Here is a 22,353-nt window from a genome sequence, read left to right on the forward strand (position 1 = left end):
GTTCCTTAGTCACATTTTGTGGGATTTTAGCGAAGTGGGGACGTTCTGTTGATCTCCCTGGACCGTTGCGGCAGTTTCAAAACCGAAATGTCGTTGGGTATTGAAGCATTGTTTCATGGTTATCGCCATTATGACACACATTTCTGGGATACTGAAACGGTTCGTGCCCTATCAGATTCGATTGGCGACTCTTGGGTTTCGTGCTCGGGGATATATGTCCCATATAAAAAAAGGAAGCTTGTCATTCGATTAACACACTTCTTCATATTTCACTTGGAAGAATTCTGCTGATATACTTTCTTTCCAGTACCTCAAATTTCTACGTGCCCCCTAATTTACTGAAAACTTTTATCTCTTCTTTCTGTTATTTCTTTGCGTATTTCTGACAAGAATGGATGGTGATTATTCTCATGACAATCTCCCTATTGTTGATCTGGTACTGGAAAGTGCTGCTCAGATCGCCGGAGGGGCAGATGTGGTGGAGGATGAGGAGGTCCCATCAGTGATTGAGATCTTACCCCGCCCTGGGAGAGAGCCGACTAACTTCACTACTCCCGCCGAGGTCGAACTGGAACCTATTCACTCTGTTCTGAGGGGGAGGGATATTGCAGAGTTGAAAGAAAGGTGGGAGATCCCCGGTTATATTGATATGCGATCGGCAGTAGGAAAAGACATAGTTCATTTCGACCGCCCCGGGTACTATGTGTTCTACGCCTACCCATTCATTGTAGGGTACACATTTCCTCTTTCCCTGTTGGTAGTGTATTTTTGCCATTTCTACGAAGTGTGCCCCGCCCAACTTTCGCCATATTTATACAAGGTATTCCTTATGCTGCTCAGTATGTTGAACTTGCCGGTCGTGAGGTCACTTTGGACCATATGCTCAGCATCTTTGCTCCTCAACTCATTCATGGTTCAATGATTCACATGCGTCCTCGAGGGTCGAGGGGTCTAGTGGTGAAGATGGATGATAGGACCAACCGTCGTTTCTACAAGAATTACTTTTATGTGCGGACTGAGAATACTGTGGCGGACGCAACGGGATTCCCTGAGAAATGGAACTTTGCACGTAAGTTTGTATTTTTAGTCGTTGAAGTGCTCGACCATTTTCTATGGGTACTAAACTTCATCATGTCTTTGCAACTGAGAGATTGCCCCCTCCGCCTGTCGAAGCTATCCGTGAATGGGTGGAGGCCATACTTCCCCATACGGTGGGGATTCGCACATGGTCGACCTTTCATGAGAGGTTCGGACGTAGGCCCCTTACAGGTGAGATGACGTCTTTGTCTATTGTTCTTTCTCTTTTTGTTTAGCCTCTTATGTGTCATTTGTTGTTGTCAGGGAGAGTGCGGAGAGCAAAGGTCCCTCCATTAGCTTTTCGTCAGATGGTCGTGTCTACTCACCCTATTGCAATACCCATTACCCGACCTTTATCGAGGGCTGCTTTAGTTGAGTTTGTGGCCTTGGTTACTCCTGCGAGGGCCATTTCTCAGGATGAGGTTCTGACTGATGTCGTTTGTCCAATAGGTGGGTCACCATCTACTAGAGAAGAGGAGGGGTCGTCAAAGAGATAGAGAGTGGAGTTTGAGACGACGCCCCAACAGTAATTTATCTGGACAACTCTCCCCCGATGGGCTATGGAGAGGGCATTGTTGTGGCTCCCCTATAGGGACAGAGAAGACCATCGGAATTGTTGATGTTCGTGATCGACAATCAGATACTCCTATCGCTGCCTCGGCTCAATCAGAGATCCCTGCCATTGTTGGTGACCAACAACCTGTCGTGATGGAGAATCAGACTTCTAGGGTCACAGTCGTGATTTCAGACATGCCCTCATCTTCTGTAGTGGGTCGTGCTCCACCTTCAGCAGCAGAAAGGGGAAAAGGCGTGGTGGTTGACGACTATGAATCTAAGTCAGACCTGGATCTCGATGATGTCAGGATGTTTGAAGAGGGCCTTACTCATTCGGTGGTTAATGCGGGGGGCTCGGCCCGTATTCTTCAGATCCCTTCCGGTGTCAATCTCTTGGGGGAAGGGGAGGAACTGGTGCCACAATTTAGCCTGTTATGCTCCGAGGCCGAGAATGAGTCCCTCCGGTCTGTTCCTGATGCTGATTTGATGGACGAGGTGGCCGCCATGGGCTTAAGGTTACATTGCATTTTACTTTCGCTTTCTTCTTCCGCCCTTCTCAGAAGTACAGTCTAACCCCGTCTTTACGTTTTCCATACATATATGGTGGAAGTGGAAAGCATTCACAGGGTCAACATCCAGGCAAAATTTTTTTTGAAGATGTTGGAAAAGTATCATCGCTACCGCGATAGGTGTCACGAGATGCATGAGCGGCTGAGGACGGACCCCCGTAATTGGGCTCTTGCTGAGGAGTTGGAAAAAAGGGACCAGGAATTGATGCAAACTATCCACAGCAAGAGCTCACTCGAGGAGCAACTTCAAATTAAGGATGAAGAGCTCGAGTTAGGTAAGGGGGCCGCCGCAGAATGTGAGCATCTGCAGGGTACGTTGAGGTCGATGCAGTCAGAGATGGATCAAAACTTGGTCAAGGTCGAGGCGATAAGCATGGAGTGGATGAGAAAATTGACTGTACTGGAAAGTAAAGTCACTGGGTTGGAGAGCATTGAGAGTGCCTGGTCCGAGGCTTCGGCGAGGGCGACGGCCCTGGAGAACACCATCCATGTCCTCCAATCTGAACAGGAGTCGGAGAGAGCGATAGCTACCCTCAGGGAGGCAAGGCTCGAGGAGCGCATCGGCGTGATTGATCAAGAGGAATCGGTTTTGGGAGACCGTGTCGCGACTCTGGAGGAAGAAAATGAGCGTTTGTTGGCTCAGGTTGAGTCCTCCTCCGCTGTCGTCCCCTGCCATATGCACGAGCTCTAGGTTTATGACGAAGCTCAGCGGGATATATATAAGAGTTTGTGGGAGGCAGGTACCGTGGCTGAGGCTGCTTATGAAGAGGCGTGAGCGAAAGCATGGGAGGCTCGCATCAACTGTGGGTATGACGTGTTGACAACTAAAGCTAATGGGGATGCAGATGATGGTAATGGAGAGCCTCTTGGAGATGGTGACGATGGTGATGGTGCTGGTGCTGGTGTTGGTGATGGCGGTGATGACGCCGAATGAAGAATGTTGTCCTTGTCTGTTTTTATTTTCAATTATTTGTCGATTATTGTCCATTCATTTTTTTTTGGTTGGCTTGGGCCATATGTAAGCGGCGATAGCCCGTACTGTGACTTTGTATAAAGGAGAGTTTTCTTTTTCTTTATTATTTGTCTTGTACTTCACCTTTATTTCAACTGCTTACGGCTTTGGTGTAAGATAGGCGCCTGTATAGCAAGTCCCGATTTTTCTTTCCTTCCAGTGATCTTCTGCCTTAGGAGTATTTCGATTAAGGTCGATATCTTCTCCATTTGGCAAAGGCCCTTGGCCTTAAAGGGTGTTATTTCGAACTTATCGAAATAACAGCCCGTCGTCGTTCGATCGAGGCCGAACCCTTCTCTTTTTTGGCGAAGGCCCTTGGCCCTAAACGGTGTTATTTCGAACTTATCGAAATAACAGCCCGTCATCGTTCGATTGAGGTCGAACCCTTCTCTTTGTTGGCTAAGGCCCTTGGCCTTAAAGGGTGTTATTTTGAACTTATCGAAATAACAGCCTGTCATCGTTCGATCGAGGTCGAACCATTCTCTTTGTTGGCGAAGGCCCTTGGCCTTAAAGGGTGTTATTTTGAACTTATTGAAATAATAGCCTGTCGTTGTTCAATCGAGGTCGAACCCTTCTCTTTGTTGCCGAAGACCCTTGGCCTTAAAGTGTGTTATTTTGAACTTATCAAAATAACAGCCCGTCATCGTTCGGTCGAGGTCGAATCTTTCTCTTAGTTGGTGAAGTCCCTTGGCCTTAAAGGGTGTTATTTCGAACTTATCGAAATAATATCCTGTCGTCGTTTGATCAAGGTCGAACCCTTCTCTTTGTTGGCGAAGGCCCTTGGCCTTAAAGGGTGTTATTTCGAACTTATTGAAATAACAGCCTGTCGTCGTTCTATCGAGGTTGAACCCTTCTCTTTGTTGGCGAAGGCCCTTGGCCTTAAAGGATGTTATTTCAAACTTATCAAAATAATAGCCTGTTATCGTTCGATCGAGGTCGAACCCTTCTCTTTGTTGGCGAAGGTCCTTGGCCTTAAAGGGTGTTATTTCGAACTTATCAAAATAATAGTCTGTCATCGTTCGGTCGAGGTCTAACCCTTCTCTTTTTTTGGCGAAGGCCTATGTCCTTAAAGGGTGTTATTTCGAACTTATCGAAATAACAACCCGTCGTCGTTCGATCAAGGTCGAACCCTTATCTTTTTTGGCGAAGGCCCTTGGCCTTAAAGGATGTTATTTCGAACTTATCAAAATAGCAACCTGTCGTCATTCGATCGAGGTCAAACCCTTCTCTTTGTTGGCGAAGGCCCTTTGCCTTAATGGGTGTTATTTCGAACTTATCGAAATAACAGCCCGTCTTCATTCGATCGAGGTCATACCCTTCTTTTTTTTTTGGCGAAGGCCCTTGGACTTAAAGGTGTTATTTAGAACTTATCAAAATAATAGCCCGTTGTCGTTCGATCGAGGTTGAACCCTTCTCTTTGTTGGCGAAGGCCCTTGGCCTTAAAGGATGTTATTTTGAACTTATCGAAATAACAACCCGTCGTCGTTCAAGTTTGGAGAGTCCGACATCTCCCGTGGGAGTCCCAGTCTGTTTGATATTGCTTGCATCAGGAGGTGCAGTGTCAGTGAATATGAGATGTTGACGTTTCGCTTAGGTTTGCGTTGTGTACGCATTATAGTTTTCTTATCTGACTCCTGCCATCCGGCCTAGAGATATCACCGGCAGGAAGTATTTCGGTTGTGCTGAAGCAATTTTTTGTTCTTCAATCGAGATGTTCCTTTGTGCATTCACCCGCACGAGTCTTATGTGCTTGCTTGGGTGAAAAATAGGTGAGCATGATATTTTCCTCGCTCACGTCCGGTGGTCGGTGGGGGAGAACAGGTTGGTAACACTGTTTGCCTTGTTTGGTATATCGATGGTTGATGGGGCGAGGATTTCTAAGCTTGGTAATTCTACTCGGCTCTCCTTCTCCTAATGCGCTGCTCCCGTGTCTCGCGTAGGTTGAATTTTCCCTTCGTGCTTCTTTTTGTGGGTCATTGTGTATCTTGTCTTCGATCTGGGATAAACTAGGAAGTTTCACTAAGAAATCCCCACATACGGCGCCAAATTGTTTGACTCAAAAGATATTAAAACCTTTTTGAGCAAATCAATCAAAGTTGAAGAGGTAAATCTTAGTCAGACATAATTAATTCCAGATCGAGAAGCTAAGAGTAAGGACCGCACATGGGATGAAAGAAATATTCAGATTCAATGTTGTATCCCTCATCAATCGATAAGGAATTAGCTTTATATATATTTCTAGAGGCCATTTCTTCTGTCTCCAGAATACTCGAAGAGAGCTTTCCATTCTTTAGAGGGAGGTACGAGGAGCAGCCCCCTTGTTGAAAACTTTCCTTGGCTATATATAATCAAGGCATCTTTGCCCTTTGCTTGACTTGACGTCCTCTTGCCACCAATGTGCCTTGGCCATGATTTTAGGCGCCACTCTTACCGACTCGTTGGATGTCAGAGAGGAGAAATGGAGTGGGCTCTAGTAACTTTCACTGCCCGATTAATTAGATAGGGCGTCGGTCAACTTGGTCGTGACTGTTAGATTTTGGCCAATACAATACTTCCACAACCTTCCGCACCAGGTAGAAAAATCTGAACATCCATGATCATCGACTATGCTATTTCTATAGTACTAGACAAGCTGCCGTATTTCAACATCCAACACTTCTACCACAAATAGACCATCCTCAGGCTGCCCGAAAATAATGTGAGCATACTTTGAACATCTGAAATCTTCCCCCGCTCTTCCGAGATCATGATATTCTTATCAACATCAAATCATAGCCTTGATCCTCAACTTCTAATTTCCATGCCTCTCACTGCACCTAACATGCTGTTATGCGAGAATACAAGAATTTTATCATAACTCCTGAACTACTAATAGAATAAATACTTCATTGGCTAGAAGCCTTTAATTTAACTCATTTCAGAAGATGAATCGCAACACACAACCAACTTGTCATAACCGCGAAAGACATAAAACTCAATTCATGGTCTAAACCGTCATAACTATTCCGGGACCCATTTACACATGACCAAGCCATCAAAATCAAATACCTCCAAATCAATTAATTCACGATGGGTGTCAAGCTCACATGTACAATCACGAACCACCTGTATAGACTTAACGCACCATAGGAATCATTTCCATAACCTTGTTGATTCAAACCATTACTAACTCACTCAACTTCTCCCATTTTACTCTTGATCTGACTTCAAAATAATAGTTTTATTCAACACACAATGGACCTCAAACAACACTCATCCCGAATGATTCATATCACGAGACCGCATCGTATCAACACCCATAAGCCATTTGTACCATCCACATGCACTCAATAGTATCTTCAACTGGTAAACCCGTTCTGACAGATCTTCTATGAATATGAAGGTGTTTCCTTCCATCCCTCTAACATCGCACCACAAACTCGGTTCTAACATAGAAGCACTCCAAGTCCCTTTCATAACTCGCTGTAAAACTCAATCCTTAACCACACAACGGAGCTAAAATCTTTAGACACCGCACTTTAATTCTTGAACCCACTAGAATCATTATTGAGAGTCACCCACTATGATTTGGTCCCGAATATACAACTAAACACTAGTGCTCTTCTAGCACATAAACACTTCCAAGGAAGCAGTGTGAATTCTTTTCCTTGCACATCACATCCACATTAAGCATAAATTCTGAGTCATCCCAACATCTGCACATGAATCGATAAGGTGAAATGTAGCACATTCACATTAAATTCCTTTCCCAAAATAACCTTGGTGTTTTTTTCTTGGTCATAACTGATCCACCAATGCACAGATAACCAGAAAGTTGCGCGGACGCACAACCAGAAACTTTGCCAAACGTGTCTGAATCACTCTTAAACATTCCGGAATGACACCAAATTTTGCGTACAAGTTACAAATCATAATACAGACCTATCCCACGGCTCGAAATCCCAAACAGACATCAATAACACCAAATTCCACTTCAAATAAAACTTAGGAAATTCTAAAATTTTCAAAATGCCAACTTTCCATATTAGGTGCCGAAAGGCTCCCGGGCCATCCGATACTCGACCCGAACATATGCCCAAGTCCGAAATTATCATACGAACCTATTGGAACCTTTAAATTTTAATTCCAAGGTTATTTTCTCAAAAGTCAAACCTTGGTCAATTCTTCCAACTTAAAGCTTCCGAATTGAGAATTTTCCTTTAGAATCAACACCGAACTTTCCAAAATTCAATTACGACCACCCATACAAATCATAAAATATGAAGTGAAGTTACTCAAGGCCTCAAACCGCTGAACGACGCGGTAGAGCTCAAAATGACCGATCAGGTCGTTACATTGTAGGTGCTGAGAATAGGCTCAAGTACTCTTGATAGTCAATGGATAAATGATCATACCTTACATAGTTAGCAATAGAATATGAGCAAGTAGTACACTTTCCCTTAGAGGTCACATAGTTCTTAATCCATATTGGTGTCTTAGTGACTCTTTTGGCTCTACTATTCTCTGCAACTTGCTCAGTAACACTAGTTTCTTCTGCTGCTGGTTCAGCTGCTTGCACTAATTCATCAGAATATGTAGACTGTATATCATGCTGAGAAGCAGATGCATTGTCTTATGCTTTTATCTCATGATCATCACTGATGTGTGGTTCTGTTGTTTCTCCTGTTATTGTAGAAGCATTTTCATGTTGAGTTGTGTGATAGTGATCTAGTAGTGTATGAGCTTGAGAGTGATATGGTGATGGTGTATGAGCTTGAACCTGTCTGTTAATGTTTGTTATGTCAATTACTGGCATGAATAGCACATCCTCCTCATTTTCAATCTACATGGATCTAAAAGGAAAAATCCCTCTCCGAAGCTTACATCCCTGCTAACAAAGAAGGTCTTTGTATCCAGATGAAACAACCTATATCTCTTTTGAGTTTCAGAGTATTCCATTAACACTGTCCTTCTTGCCCTTGGGGCTAACTTGTCACCCATGGGTAAGTTGCTTGCATGGCACAAACAGCCAAACACCCTTAGATGATCCAGTCTAGGTTCCTTTCCATAAAGCAGCTCCTAGGGTATCTTTCCATCCAATATAACAGTGGGTAACTTATTGATCAAATAGATTGCAGTCTTTACACACTTTCCCCATGGAACAGAACTGTGAATCTTAAGAGCTATTTCCACCTCTAAGATATGTCTATGTTTTCTTTGGATTGTTCTATTCCGTTGTGGTGTATAAGCACAACTACTTTGACGAACTATACAAAGAGAAGAGAACAACTCATGATATTATGAATTGAAAACCTAAGTGTCATTGCCTGATCTTAGCACTTTTGAAGAAACATCAAACTGAATCCTTACCATTGCTAAGAATTCTTTAAATACAATTGAGACCTCACACTTAGATCGAATTAGACAGACCCAAGTATATCTACTATAATCATCAACCACAATTACAAAGTACTGTTTTCTTTCAAATGTAGCCTTTCTATAGGGTCCTCATACATCAACATGAATTAATCGGAAAATACTACCAGATTTACTCTTACTAACTGGAAAACTTAACCTGATTTGCTTTGTCATTGGGCACACTGAGCAGGTTTCCTGTTGTTACACCCCGTACTTTCTTTACAAAGGATTTGTGAATGTAAGACCCCGTAAGTTTAATAACCTTGATACCGTTATAGATATATCTGATATGGTATATTGAGTTGTATAGAAAAAAATGATTTGAAAAAAATGATTTTATATAGTTATTAATATTACTACTTTTTAATATATTTTAAATTATACTCAAAATATAAGAAAGTTTATGAGATTTTCTTTATTATAAAGATAGAAATTATTTTATCACAAGAAAAGAAGGTTATCTTTTTTACTATTTTAAGAATTAAGCGTACGAAAATTTTACTCATTATATGAGATTAGGAAAATTATAAGTTGAGAAAATATACATATTTTTACATGGAGGCTTTAATGAAATAATAGTGTATGTATTAATTTTATATGGTACTACATGACCATGACAGTAAGTTATATAAAGTGTGTTAAAAGTGAGTAGTATTCTAAGTAATTTGGGATAGTTCTTAATTATGTATATTATTGGTCAATTACCGGATAACGGGATATTACTTAATTAATTAATTAATTAATTATAGGATAAAAATAAAATCCACACCCCACCCCATGTGGCAGCTTTTGCCTTTAAGAACATTGTGACTCGTATATATATTAGATTAGGTGGCATGACTCCACTGTTTCAATTTGCTTGCTGTAGTCTGACTTATAGGTGCTTTGGGATTGCTCTAGTAGAGGGGAAAATGTACATTTTATTGCAAGCTTTACTGGTAAATCTGGTTTTTTGTTATGGCGTGGATGATGAAAACCAATTAGATGTGCGAGAAGTGAATTCCTCTATGAGCTCAACATATTGAGGCTTATTGATGTTCTAACTTGCCTTTATGAACTATCTTCTCCATTTAAATTTATATGGCATAATTTGATGGGCATGAAGTATTTCAATTTATACGAGAATGTTGTTACTTTCAAATTTTCTTCATAATCTTACCAATCTGGAATTGTTCCTTCAAGTATGTGCCTGATTATGAGTTGGTATTAACTCTCTTCAAAGGCCTCTATCTAGAGTTGCAATCCTATCTTGTAACATACTGCATCCAAAGCTTGGGATTACATTCTCTTTTATCCGTTTTTGTTGGTTAAGTTTCAAGATGATAATTTCTGGTGCCATGCACCGGCAGAGATTGAAGTAAAGGTTGAACAAAAACAGTAGGAGAGGAAATAATTTTTTTTTTTTATCTTATCATATTGAGGGATTGTCAAGAGAATCGGCTCAGGTATGTTAAGGTTATCCCTTCTTTTCTTATGACATGATCCAAGTAACGATACGTTAACGTAATGCTATTTCATAAGTGTTTCTACTCTTATCAGTTAAGGATGTCTATGTTATTCATTCCTGCAAAGTGATATTCAAGCATGTCTAAGTATGTATCTAGTTCCCTATTGAGGTATTGGATAAAGATGTTAATGTTCATAATATAGTAATACATGTATCTTCATGCATATGCATTTACCACCAAGCTACGACCGGTTGGCAGTCATGCATATTTATTTACTACCGTGTTATGGCCGGTTGGGCAGATATGCATTTACCACCGGGCTACGGCCGGTTGGGCAGTTACCACCGGTTGAGTAGTTATGTATCATTATTTACCACATGTTGGGCAGTCATACATTTACCACCGTGCGACGGCCGGTCGGGCAGTTACCACTGATCAGTTGGGCAGTCATGCATCATACGATATGGATAATAGAAATAGTCTCAAAGAGAAGCATTATATATATATATATATATATAATCATGCATCATATGATATGGATAATAGAAATAGTATCAAAGAAACATTATATATGTAAGTATAATAAGTATGCATATACGGTGGCACTTCAGAGATTCAGGTTGATTCTTATATGTCTTTAATTAATGTTGACTTATTGTTATGTTTCAGTTCTGCCTTACATACTCAGTACATTATTCGTACTGACGTCCTTTTGTTGGGGACGCTGCATTCATGCCTGCAGGTCCAGACAGACAGGTTGAGAGCCCTCCAAGTAGGCTATCAACTCAGCGGAAGATGTTGGTGCGCTCCATTTGCTTCGGAGTTGCGTGTTCGGTTAGTATGATTTAGACGTGCATTGTTTGGTATGGCGGGACTCTGTCCCGACCTTTATGACATTTATGTACTCTTAGAGGCTTGTAGACATATGTCGTGTACGTGAAAGTTTGTACGGCCTTGTCGGCCTATGTTTTGAATTTGTAAATGATCATGTTGGCCTATTAGGCCCGTATGTCACGTGTATATGATCATGTAATAAGAAAGATACATTACGTTAGTACTCGGTTGAGTAAGGTACCGGGTGTCCATCACGGCTCATCGGTTTGGGTCGTGACACCTGTACTACATTATTGACTTTATTATTTAAGCTAGGTATATGTTGCATTGCAACTGCTGATGGATATCCCAGCCTTAGGTGCCATTGTTCTGCTTTATTTCCACCTCTTGTTACTGATGCTCCTACTATTGGCTTGAACTCCCTTCGTAGAATGTAAAGACCATTACTTTCTCTACCAATCTCCATTACCTTGTCATTAATAAGTCCTTGAAACACACAGAATTTAGGGAAAAAGTGATTGAACACGGTAGCTCCTTGGTTAACTTTGACACTGAAAGTAGATTAAATTTGAAGTTTGGGACATCTAACACATTTGTGATTTTTTGACTTCCTAAGATCACTGTATTTCCTACACTTGCTATGGATAATTTACTTCATGTTGGAACTTGTACTCTACTCTCATGTTGTTTTTCTAAGTTCCTTAATTCTTCTAATAATTCCTTGCATGGTGTAACATGATGCGATGCTCCATAATTGATTATCCACTCACATGCGTAGGTGCAAGATAACAATGTAATAGTACCTGCCACCACATTTGAGGTACAATCACTTGGTGGTGGCTTGTTCAGCTGGCCCATCAACTGTGAGTATTCTTCTTCAGTGAAGAAATGTCCTTGTAGTTGATTTTCAGTTGTTGCATTATTGGCATATGGTCTGAAGCCTCCACTAGACTGTGCTTTACCACCCAACTGCCATGTGTTTCCACTAAATTGAGTTTTATTCTTGCTTTTAAAATTTGGAGGATATCCTACAATTTTATAGCAGTTTTCTTTCAAGTGAACCTTGTAACCACAATGCTTACATATTAACCCTGCACCCTTTGGTTTGAATCCTTGTGCCTTTCCTGCTAACATGGTGAGTGGATCCATGTGTGTGTCCACCACACCAAGTGTCCTTTGGCTTTTTGCTTTTTTGCTGAGTGACAACTACATAGGCTTCATTAACAATAACTAGTGATTTCCTTGCAAGTATGTTATTTCTTACATTCTCATAGCTTTCATTTAAGCTCATAAGAAACTGCAACACATGTTGTGATTTCAAGTGTTCAACAGATAACCTTGATTCCTCACAGTCATTTGAAGAGACTGGAGCCAAAATATCCAATTCATCCCATAGGTCTTTCATTTTTGTGTAATAAGTGGTCACTGAATCAGTGCCCTATCTCATTATTGCAATTTCAGTCCAAAGGTGATAGATCCTTGTTAGTTTTGATCGATTGAACCTCTCCTGAAAGTCATTCCACCCCTTTCTCGCATCTGAGGCACAAACAATTCATGGCATTAATTCGATCGAAACTGTACTTCCAATCCAAGACAACACTATCACATTATACTTTTCTCAATGCCCAATTAATTCACCTCTACATCTGCTCTTAATACAGGAACCATCTACAAATCCAAACTTACCTTTTCCTCTCAAAGCTAGCTTTATTGCCTGCTTCACAGGGCGTAATTCTCTAGCTTGGTGAGCTTAATTGGGATCAAAACTAGCCCTAAAGTATCCCCTGCTTGGAGTAATAGTGGGTGATTATGATCAAGCAAGCTTACCTCATTTCCACCATGTCTGCAAAATCTACCTTATGTAGTTAGCTCAATTTTACTGGAGCTTCATGTCGGAGTTGATCCTCACGACCGCCGCTCTGATACCACGAAGAAATTGACGTTGGAGGAAGCTCTACTGCTCAATCAATGGAGTAGTAGATTAGGACACATGAAACAATGGAATATTCTAGAATCGGAAGAAGAGAATAAAAAAGGGAAAGATATTTTCTTATTACTCAAAAGTGTACAATGTCAACCCCTTTATAGACTTTACCCTCACGTGACTATCATTCGCAATTAACCAACTCTAATAGTATTAACTAACTCTATAGCGTAACTAACTCTATCAATAATTAGATTAACCAACTAAGTTGACCACCTACTGCATTACGACTTTAATAATATGCTTCATATTTTACTAGCTAATATTTGTATAATAACCTGATTAATTCTTTAGATTAACAATCTAAGTATGATTATGTTAGCATATCAATTAGTTTAGCTTTTCTTTCTTCCTTTTTTAGATTTATCTTTTTGTTGCTTCATAATTTTGTAAAATGTCAAAAGGTATATAATTATTTTTTTAGGGTAATACCTGTTATTTACTAAATATTAAAGTAAAACAAAAGCTCCATGTATTATTAGTATAGCAGTATACAAGTGTTATAGGTGCATCATGGTATATTGTGATTACTTATATGTTAAATGATATTCATATTATTCTTGGTATACTGTATAGCACACCAACAATAACAACATATCCGGTATAGTCTCACAAATGGGATCTGGGGAGGGTAGGATGTGCACGGTCCTTACCCCTACCTTTAAGAAGGCAGAGAAATTATTTCCGGTACACCATAATTACAATTTTAGCACGATACTATGATTATCGGTATTTTAAATGGTATTCATGATATTCTTTTTACACTAAGTAGAATATCATGCTTACAGTTGAATCATGGTATACTTTGTTTGAGTATATTAAATGATATACCTAATATTCTTGATATACCATATTTAGTGTTGAATCGTGGTATTCTTTGTTTGAGCATGTTAAATAATATACCCAATTCTTGATATACTATATACATTGGTATATCATAAGTAGTGTTGAATCATATAATACATTGTTTGAATATGTTAAATGGTATTATTCTTAGTATATCAAACATTTGTATACCATAATTTCTGTTGAACGATAATAATCTCATATTACGGTTGAATGATGATAATCACATATTTTGAAAAAGTCAAATAAATATATAAAAATAATAATAATAATAATAATAATAATAATAATAATAATAATAATAATAATAATAATAATAATAATAACACGGTAACTCTCAATAATTATAATCGATTACTGATTTTGTTGAAAGTATATTAATATTAATTTTAGGATTTGGTTATTTCTCTAAAAAGAATAAAAATTAGAATAAAAGTTAAAAAAATGGTAAACTATGAGCCCGTTTGGATGAGCTTATTTTAAGTTACTTTTAAGCCAAAATAGCTTTTAAGTCATAAGTTAGGAATTTTAACTTTTTGCTTTTGGCTTATTTTTGTCATTTTAGCTTAAAAACAAGGGGTTTTGACACAGTTACCCACAAAAACAAAACTATTTACTTGTCTACCCATTTGTTTTTCTACCCATAAAACTAATTACATTTCCTACCCATAGTAGTTTTTGTGAGTAATTTTTTCTTTATTCTCCAATTCTTTTTTATTTCTATGCTTCTTTTCTTTTTTCCTTTTTTTTCTTTTCTTTTATCCTTTTCTTTTTTCTCATTTTCTTCCTTTTTTTCTTCTCTTTTATTCATTTATTTTTGCCCAAATCGTATTATTGTTATTTTTACCACAACTTATTTCACACTCAAATTTCACTCCTTCTTTACTTTTTTTATTTTGATTTTTTTCTTTATTTCTTGTTCCTTTTTTAATTCCACGTGATTGTCATGCAAACCTTGATCTCCTCCCCTACAAATATTAGTACATACTCTACCATTAGCAGTAACACCAACCAGTGATGGAGCAAGACAATATAATCTACGGCCACTAAATCTCCATATGTACTAGTTAGAATAGAAATGATAATAAAATATTGAAAAATACAATAAAAATATAAGTAGCAAGAAAGACTTCTAGTACCACATGATACCAATATGGTATACATGTATACCAACAGAGTATATGATTGCTCTAGAATATTGCTACAACTATTTGTGACTATACTACTGTACCAAAACATTAAAGGATACAATAAAAGTATGAAAAAAATTACATGCTCGCATTGCAAGCTAATATTCGCAAAGCAACTTGCTCATTCCATATACTAACAGGGTATATAGTTGTATGGGTCGTTCCAACAATTGCCTATACTTATAAAAACTATTACATAATACACATAATCTATATCCATCAGCACAAAAATTTTCCAGCACTGCAAATCACGTTCATATAAATAATTTCAGAATAGAATTCACTTAAAAATGCAGCCAAAACAACCAAAAAAATGTGCAAACTACCATATGTTATCAATATGGCATATAGCTATACCAACATGGTATACATTTTTATTGGTTAATTCCCGGCAACTATATGACTATACTACTATTACATAACACACATGCATAAAGAGGAAAATAAAAAAATAGTGTACCACATATTAATATAATAAAGTATTTCAAGATATTGATCTATATTACTATTATTAAAAGAAAATCAAATATTGTACTAATAAATGCAGCTAATACAACCAAAAAATGATTCAACTAGCATATGATACCAATATAATATATAGCTATACTAATAGGGTATATAGTTGGAATGAATTGTATACCAAAATGGTATGTTTGTATACTATTTGAGTATACAATACAAATTCGTCTTCTTCTCTTGTTCAACTATATTTCAACCCAAACTTCTAAAATCTACTATAAAATCTCCACCAAATTGATTAAAACTTTAGCTACAACCTCCAATCAAATTTCCAAACAAACCCATATAGGATCGGATCAAAATAATTTAAAACTCAAACAAACCAAGTCATGAGTTTCAAATTTCAAAGTCCTTCAACGGTGGATTTGAATTTATGTACAATAAATCCCAATTTACCTGGTAAGTGCGGATGAAATGGTTTTTGATTCAACCCAAAAAAGAATCCAACATTGGTTTTTGGTTCAAATTGTAAGAATGGCGAGAAAGAAGGATATATGAAAAAGAGCGAGACAGAATGGGAATTTTCAAAATGAAAAAAACCAAAACGCTATGCTAACCCTCTCGTGCTGACTTCCTTCCCCAATTCATATTCGGTGTTGTTCTGCTTCTATTTCATTTTATCGGGTAAATAGTTTGGGCCCCATGGGTAGGAGTAGTAAATAGTTTGGGTCTGGGCATTAAAGGGTAAATAGTTTAGAATTAATGGGTATAAAATGAGATTTTCTCTAAAAACAAGTGCTTAAAAGCATTTTTTTAGTTTATCCAAACACTACAAAATAACTTAAAAGCAATTTTGACTTAAAAGCAGTTAAAACAAGCCCATCCAAACGATCTCTATTTCGCGCATTAGAGGATATATTTAGCACTTTTCAAAAGCAAAACTATGACAGAAGGCAGTGTAATAATAGTATAATACTCCGATACTGTAGGGAAGCTAATACGACTTTTTCACGAGGGATAAATTGGAAAAGAACCTTGATGTGCTTCGGAGCTATCATCCATCCATCACCCTTTCTTTCAACAATTAAGATTCTAAAATCAAATCCTTTTTGTTGCACAAATCCATCAGTGTAAGCTCTCTCTGTATGCACAGAATTAACAAGAACAAAGATGCCAGGTCCAGGACCGCACATGATGTACACATTGGGGTCTGGCTTAGGCCTGATGAGTGTATCTAATGGCCGGTTCAGTCCTCATCACTGCCTCACCTATTCAATCAACGCTTTCTTTGGGCCGGACATTGGATCTTTCTCTGAGTGGCTAACTTCCACCCTTGGATTAGGCAGTGCTTTGGGTTATGCAATCGAGCCGTGGATCCATGACCCTTTTTATTACATCCTTATTCTCGGTATTCCCATGTCCATGCTTTACAGCACTGCCTCCAAATTCCTCCTCAAGAAGGGTTTGCTTGATTCCGCTTCTGGGGTCAGCCCTTCAACTTTCTATTTTTGCATTTCTTTGTTGTTTAATTTTGATTGAATTGCCCCTAAATTATGTTCTTTTTTCTGCAATAGGTGGCGCTAACGAGGAAACAGTGCTTATTCCTGGTGGCTGCAGGCTCTTTGTCACATTTTTTCTTGGACCATCTGTTTGAGGTGACTTTTGCTTATATATGTTCATGTTTTTGTGAGCTACTATAATTTTATTCTGGTCCTTTTATGAAAACTTTGGTGTAATATAGAGTAGTATAGTGTTTTTGAGAGATATGTAGCTGTTTGTGTTATTGAATCGCAATGTAGTATAGAATTGCATTAAAGGTCTAGCACAGCTAGCGTTCTGAACGTGCCTGCGAAAAGTTTGGCTCTGGTCCTTGTTTAATTTAGAGTCCACAAGGTCCTAGCAGCTTCATAAAAGAGAAATTTCGTTTCTTTTAATTTTGATCAGTCAATTTTACTGAGCTAAATGGGGGCAAGGAGATTGCTTAGAAAGGAATTAACTAATAGTTGAGGTTCAAAGCCTCCAGTAAATCAAGCCAGGCATGTATACATAGAAAAATTTATCCTTTACTCCAACTAGCATTTGCCACACTATCAAAAGTTTGGCGATTTCTTTCCCTCAAGATTGATCAAAGCACATGGAAAGGTGCTATATGCCAGCTCTTTCTCCTATCTCTCCTAAGATGAATATTTTTACTATCCAAATAACTTCTGCTGGAGCAACCCGTTGAACTTTAAAATGAGACAAAATGAATCACCAGCATACAGAAGCTTTACGGCAGTGACTTAATAGATGAGTTCTCTACCTCTTTAGACCTGCACATGAAGCACCAACAAACTTATGATATATTCCTTCCTAAAATTATAACCCATAAGGATAGCATTTTGAGCGATGCGCCTAGCAAAAAGGCCATTAGGTACTATTGAGCAGCAAATAACTTTAGAATATCTCCTAAAAAACTTGGGTTCAGAATAGATTTGCTATTTCTACTGACTCGCTTTCCATGGAAAAAGAATCAAGGAATTTCTAAGCAGACATGAACATCAGCTATTTATCTTTTTAGGAAGTTTGGAATAGGTGCGAAGTAGGGAAATGAAAGACGTGGTTCTGATAATTGTATACTCGTTGATTGTTGAACAGTTTGTCACACAATAGAATTTTGCTAGATATGTTTAACGATATGTTTTTTGTTGTTTGTACTATCTTGAATATGGTTATCCAACTGGTTGATAACTTTTGCTAAAGGAGTGGCTTTGTCAATCCACATTGTATGAGTACTGTTGTCTGTTGTTGTGTGGTTAAAGTAAAGAGTAGACCTATCTGTATCTACTCTAAAAGATTTGAGTCTCTGAAGAGAATTTTGTTGTAGCAAAGATAGTTTGGCGATATGGTTATATTGTAGCCAACTTTTTTAATTAGCTTCTACAAGTTTTACTTGGGTTATGTACTACTGGAGGAGGCATATAAATGACTATCCTCACATCTGTAAACCTTCAAGACAGAGCGTGGGAGAGGATGAGGTAAATAGGGACCATACATGGGGAATTGGTTGCGCCCTGTATCCTTCCCCCTTCATCCCCCAAAAGAAATAACAGAATTATAAACAATCAAAAAAAGAAAAGAAAAAAGAAATAACAGAATTATGCAGGACAAGCTTAAAAAGGTTCAATTATTTCCAGAGAAACGTCCTTGCCTTAGAAAAGAAGAGAGTTATTCGGACTATAAGTGTGTTTGGTATGGAGGAAAACGTTTTCCTTGGAAATGTTTTCTGGAAAAGGAATAGTTTTGTCACTTATTTAACCATATTTGGTCTGTGAGTGGAAAATATTTTTTGGAAAATTAGTGAGTAGAAAATAATTTTTTGAAAAATATATAATTCAGGCAAACACCATTGGTGAAGGCGTAAGGGGGGTTGGGAGGCGGGGTGGGAGGGTGGGGGTTTGAGGGTAGTGGGTGGGGGGTGCGAGTGCGGGGTGGTTGGGGGGTTGATGGGGTGGGGAATAGGGTTGGGGAAGGTTGAAAAGAGTTTTAAAAAATATTTTCCCTCCTCTTGATAGAAAAATCATTTTTGTTCAATTAAGAGGAAAATGAGTTCATGAGAAAAATATTTTCCAGAACATTTAAGTCAACCAAATATGGGAAAGCCAGAAAATATTTTCCTTCATATCAAACACACCTTACATTTATAACCATAACTTCACTTGTAAAAAAAAGTACAACTATATCTGCCTATAAACATGTTTTTTTTATTCGTGATTTGATAGATGAAAGGAAAAAAACGTAGTACTGAATCTTATCAAATCAATAAGTTAATCCTCAAGGGAGGCTATTGAAAAACCTCCAAAGGCCTAAAAAAAGGAGGTGGTAATTAGAGCCTGATATTTTTGCTGGTGGGAGGTAGTAACTAGTAAGTACCAGGTGGAATTGTTGAGGTATGATTAAGCTGGTCCGGAATCTACTGTTATATGAAAAAAGGGAGGTGGCAATTGGAAATTGTATGTACTATCATAGACAAAGGAGGAAACTTTATTACTATTTGGAAGCACGGATTGTTATTTTAAGTAGTGCAGTCACCTCCTTCCATGTTATAGTTCGTGGGGCTTAATTGGTAAGGCTCTCTAAAAAACGTCATAGTGATCTCAGAATCACCTGTTTTCATGGTGTTTCCAAGAAATTGAGTCTTTTCTTTGCTTTTAGTGCAAACGCTCTCTCTACCACCTGAATTCAGCAATAGCCCTTTTTGCTTAATTCCTTATTCCTCTTGTAACAGGAAAATGGGAAGTCTACTATGTACACTTGGGTATTGAGCACAGGTTGGTGGGAAGGCCGTGCACCGATCAATCCAGATGCTGTTGTTGTGATTGCTATTTTATGTACCTGCTTGATCGCCGACTTTATTTACATCAACAGGTGTTTGCTGATGGATTATTCAATGAGATTTTGTTTTGTCTCCAGTTTCTTGGTCTGTCATTAACATGTCATCTTTGGGACGTAATTATTTTGCAGAGTGAAGCCGCTGAAACTGCTCAAGTTACGAGTTATCAATTCTGTCAAGCTGATCTTGGTAATTGCTACCTTATATTGCTTATGGTGTGCAACCCAAATATACTTGGTTCGTCCTCGTCGACCAGCAGTAGGTGAAGAGGCTGATCTTGGAGTCCTTGTGTTTTTGGGAATATATTTTTTCCTCCCTCATTGGCTGTGCATTATGTCCATGAACTCAAGAGATCCGCAAGAACTTTTGCCCCTTTGACTAAACAAGAATCATAATGACTAGTGACAGAAATCTCAAGACCAATAGTGAGTGAAGCCGTTAGCACCATTTTGTAGAGGAGCTGAACTAGTCAATGTTCGCCGTTTCTTTGGAGCATCTCTTAATCTTTAAGTTCTTGGCAACAGCTAGGCATAAAATTACATTGTTTCCTGGCTCCACAAAGTCAAAAGTGTAGAGATTGTGATTTTGGAGCTACATTCTTTCTTCCTGGGGTGGTAAGTCAAACTGTATGGTAGGTCTCAGTAAAATATACCAAGAAACATGGGTCAAGCTTTGTAGTGTTTCAGGTTTTGTCGATCAAATAATTTATAGCTCATATTTACACCTTTCATTGTGCATGGAAATAAAGAACTTAAGAGATGTTACATGATTCAGCTCCTCTTGAAGTTGTTGAGTTGCAACTTTGTCCATTTGCTCTTCTTTTCAAGATGGCATTTTTGCTCCATTTAGAATTGGTGATTAACTTTCCCGTACAAGTTTTAACAGCAAAAGGCAAATTGGCTTTCCAAAAGAAACTAGCATGATATTCAAACCCTATTAAATGTTTGTCACAAGGGAAAAAAAGGTGAACAAAAAGAAAGAAACAAACTTTTTTTTTGTAGCAGGAAAAAGGTACTTATATTAAAACACAGGTAGGGCTAATGCCCGTTAACATTGTCATTAGTACAATGCCATCATAAGCTAATATTATGCCTTGTAAGGCACTATCATTTCCTAAAGCAGCCATACGACCACATTGGTCTCTAGAACAGTTTCTAGCATATATATATCCAACTTGATATTTGTCATATACATCTACAACAAATTTAGGTGACAAAACAACAGTACATAATTTATTGTAGCTACGTTGCATTAGTGCTGCTTTTGCCAAAAGATGAGCCACCATATTCCCTTCGCGGAAGCTATGCTTCAATGTGATTGTCCCCTGCCTGGATGCCTCTTCCATTAACCATCTGCATTCATAAAATTAAGTTATTATAAGTTGTGTAATCTTCGTGAAGGAAACGTATGACCTCTGTGGCATCAGTTTCTACTTCAACTGGGAATGTGTGTTCCCTAATAATTAGTTGAAGTGCATGCCGAAAAGCTTGGAGTTCTGTTTATTTTGGTGATGTTGCTTGAATTTTCTTGTAGAATCCTGTTTGCCATTTCCCTTTGTAGTCACGAACAACTCCACTGATACCCCCTTCCAGGTAGTTGCTTTTGAATGCACCATCGATATTAACCTTAAACCAACCTTTGGGTGGCGGCTGCCATTTTACATCAACCTTTATGATTTTATTATAAGTATTGATCGTGCATGTGAGAAGAGTGTATTCTAGTGTTTGATCAATAACCGTTTTAACATTAATGTGAGAGTTGGTATTGTTGTGGTTGTTTTGGCTTCTGTTGTTCTAAATGGCCCAAAGAGCAAATGGTAGTGTATCTTTCCAAGTTACATAATTATAAGTTTTATTAGGGGTTGTATCCCGTAATAACTCCAACCAATTATTAATCTGCCCCTTATTGGTAATTGTCACTCTTAGGGTTTGCCAGAAAGCCTGAGCTATGTTACATTCCCTGAAGATATGGTATATTGATTCAGTGTTATCCTTACATATTGGGCAGGTCTGATTTATATTGATACCAATTTTAGCAAGGTAGCCTCTTATTGAAAGTCTTTTATGGTAGAGCTTCCAAATGAAAAACTTGATTTTGTTAGGATAGTTTAGTTCCCAGACCCACTTAAAGGTCAATGTATGGGGTGTTTACTCATCGACTAGGTTATAGCAAGAGGCAGTTGAGAATATACCACTAGGGTTAAGATTCCAAATAAGATTGTTTGGGTGATTGACTTGGCGTTTTGAATTTAAAGCAGTAATATTGTTTATGACTATTTGAGGGAGGTTAAAAGATATTTTTTCTAAATCCCAACCCTTATTATCCCAAATGTCTTTAATGGTTAACCTATCCTCATTTTGATTTAACGGTCCTGAAAGAAACAAACTTAATGCACATTAGAGATCTCAATGCACACAAGAGGGGTTAGGTTAGGTATCATGCGTGCGGAGAACGGGAGACTTGTGTTGGTGCAGTTAGTTTTTTTCTTTCCTTTTTTCAATGAAATTGCTATAGTTAGAAGAGGAGGGTGTTTGGATTGACTTTTAAAAAGTAGCTTATAAGTTAAAAACTAAATCATAAATTGGTAATACCTAACTTTTGGCTTTTTGC

General features: G+C 38.3%; 1 protein-coding gene and 1 non-coding gene across 2 annotated transcripts; both read left to right on the forward strand.

Moving 5' to 3' along the window:
• The first annotated feature begins 9,565 nt into the window (after window positions 1-9,565).
• LOC142163684 (small nucleolar RNA Z266) lies at window positions 9,566-9,663 on the forward strand. Its single transcript, XR_012694629.1, has one exon. It is a non-coding gene; the product is annotated as a small nucleolar RNA Z266 (small nucleolar RNA).
• Window positions 9,664-16,315: 6,652 nt separating this feature from the next.
• On the forward strand, window positions 16,316-20,468 carry LOC107824254 (uncharacterized). Its single transcript, XM_016651001.2, has 4 exons — window positions 16,316-16,856; window positions 16,946-17,026; window positions 19,639-19,778; window positions 19,875-20,468. The coding sequence occupies exons 1-4, from the start codon at window positions 16,542-16,544 to the stop codon at window positions 20,119-20,121; spliced, it is 783 nt and encodes a 260-aa protein (XP_016506487.1). The 5' UTR covers window positions 16,316-16,541; the 3' UTR covers window positions 20,122-20,468.
• Window positions 20,469-22,353: the final 1,885 nt, after the last annotated feature.

The sequence above is a fragment of the Nicotiana tabacum genome, chromosome 8 (assembly GCF_000715075.1).
Source record: "Nicotiana tabacum cultivar K326 chromosome 8, ASM71507v2, whole genome shotgun sequence".
NCBI lineage: Eukaryota > Viridiplantae > Streptophyta > Magnoliopsida > Solanales > Solanaceae > Nicotiana > Nicotiana tabacum.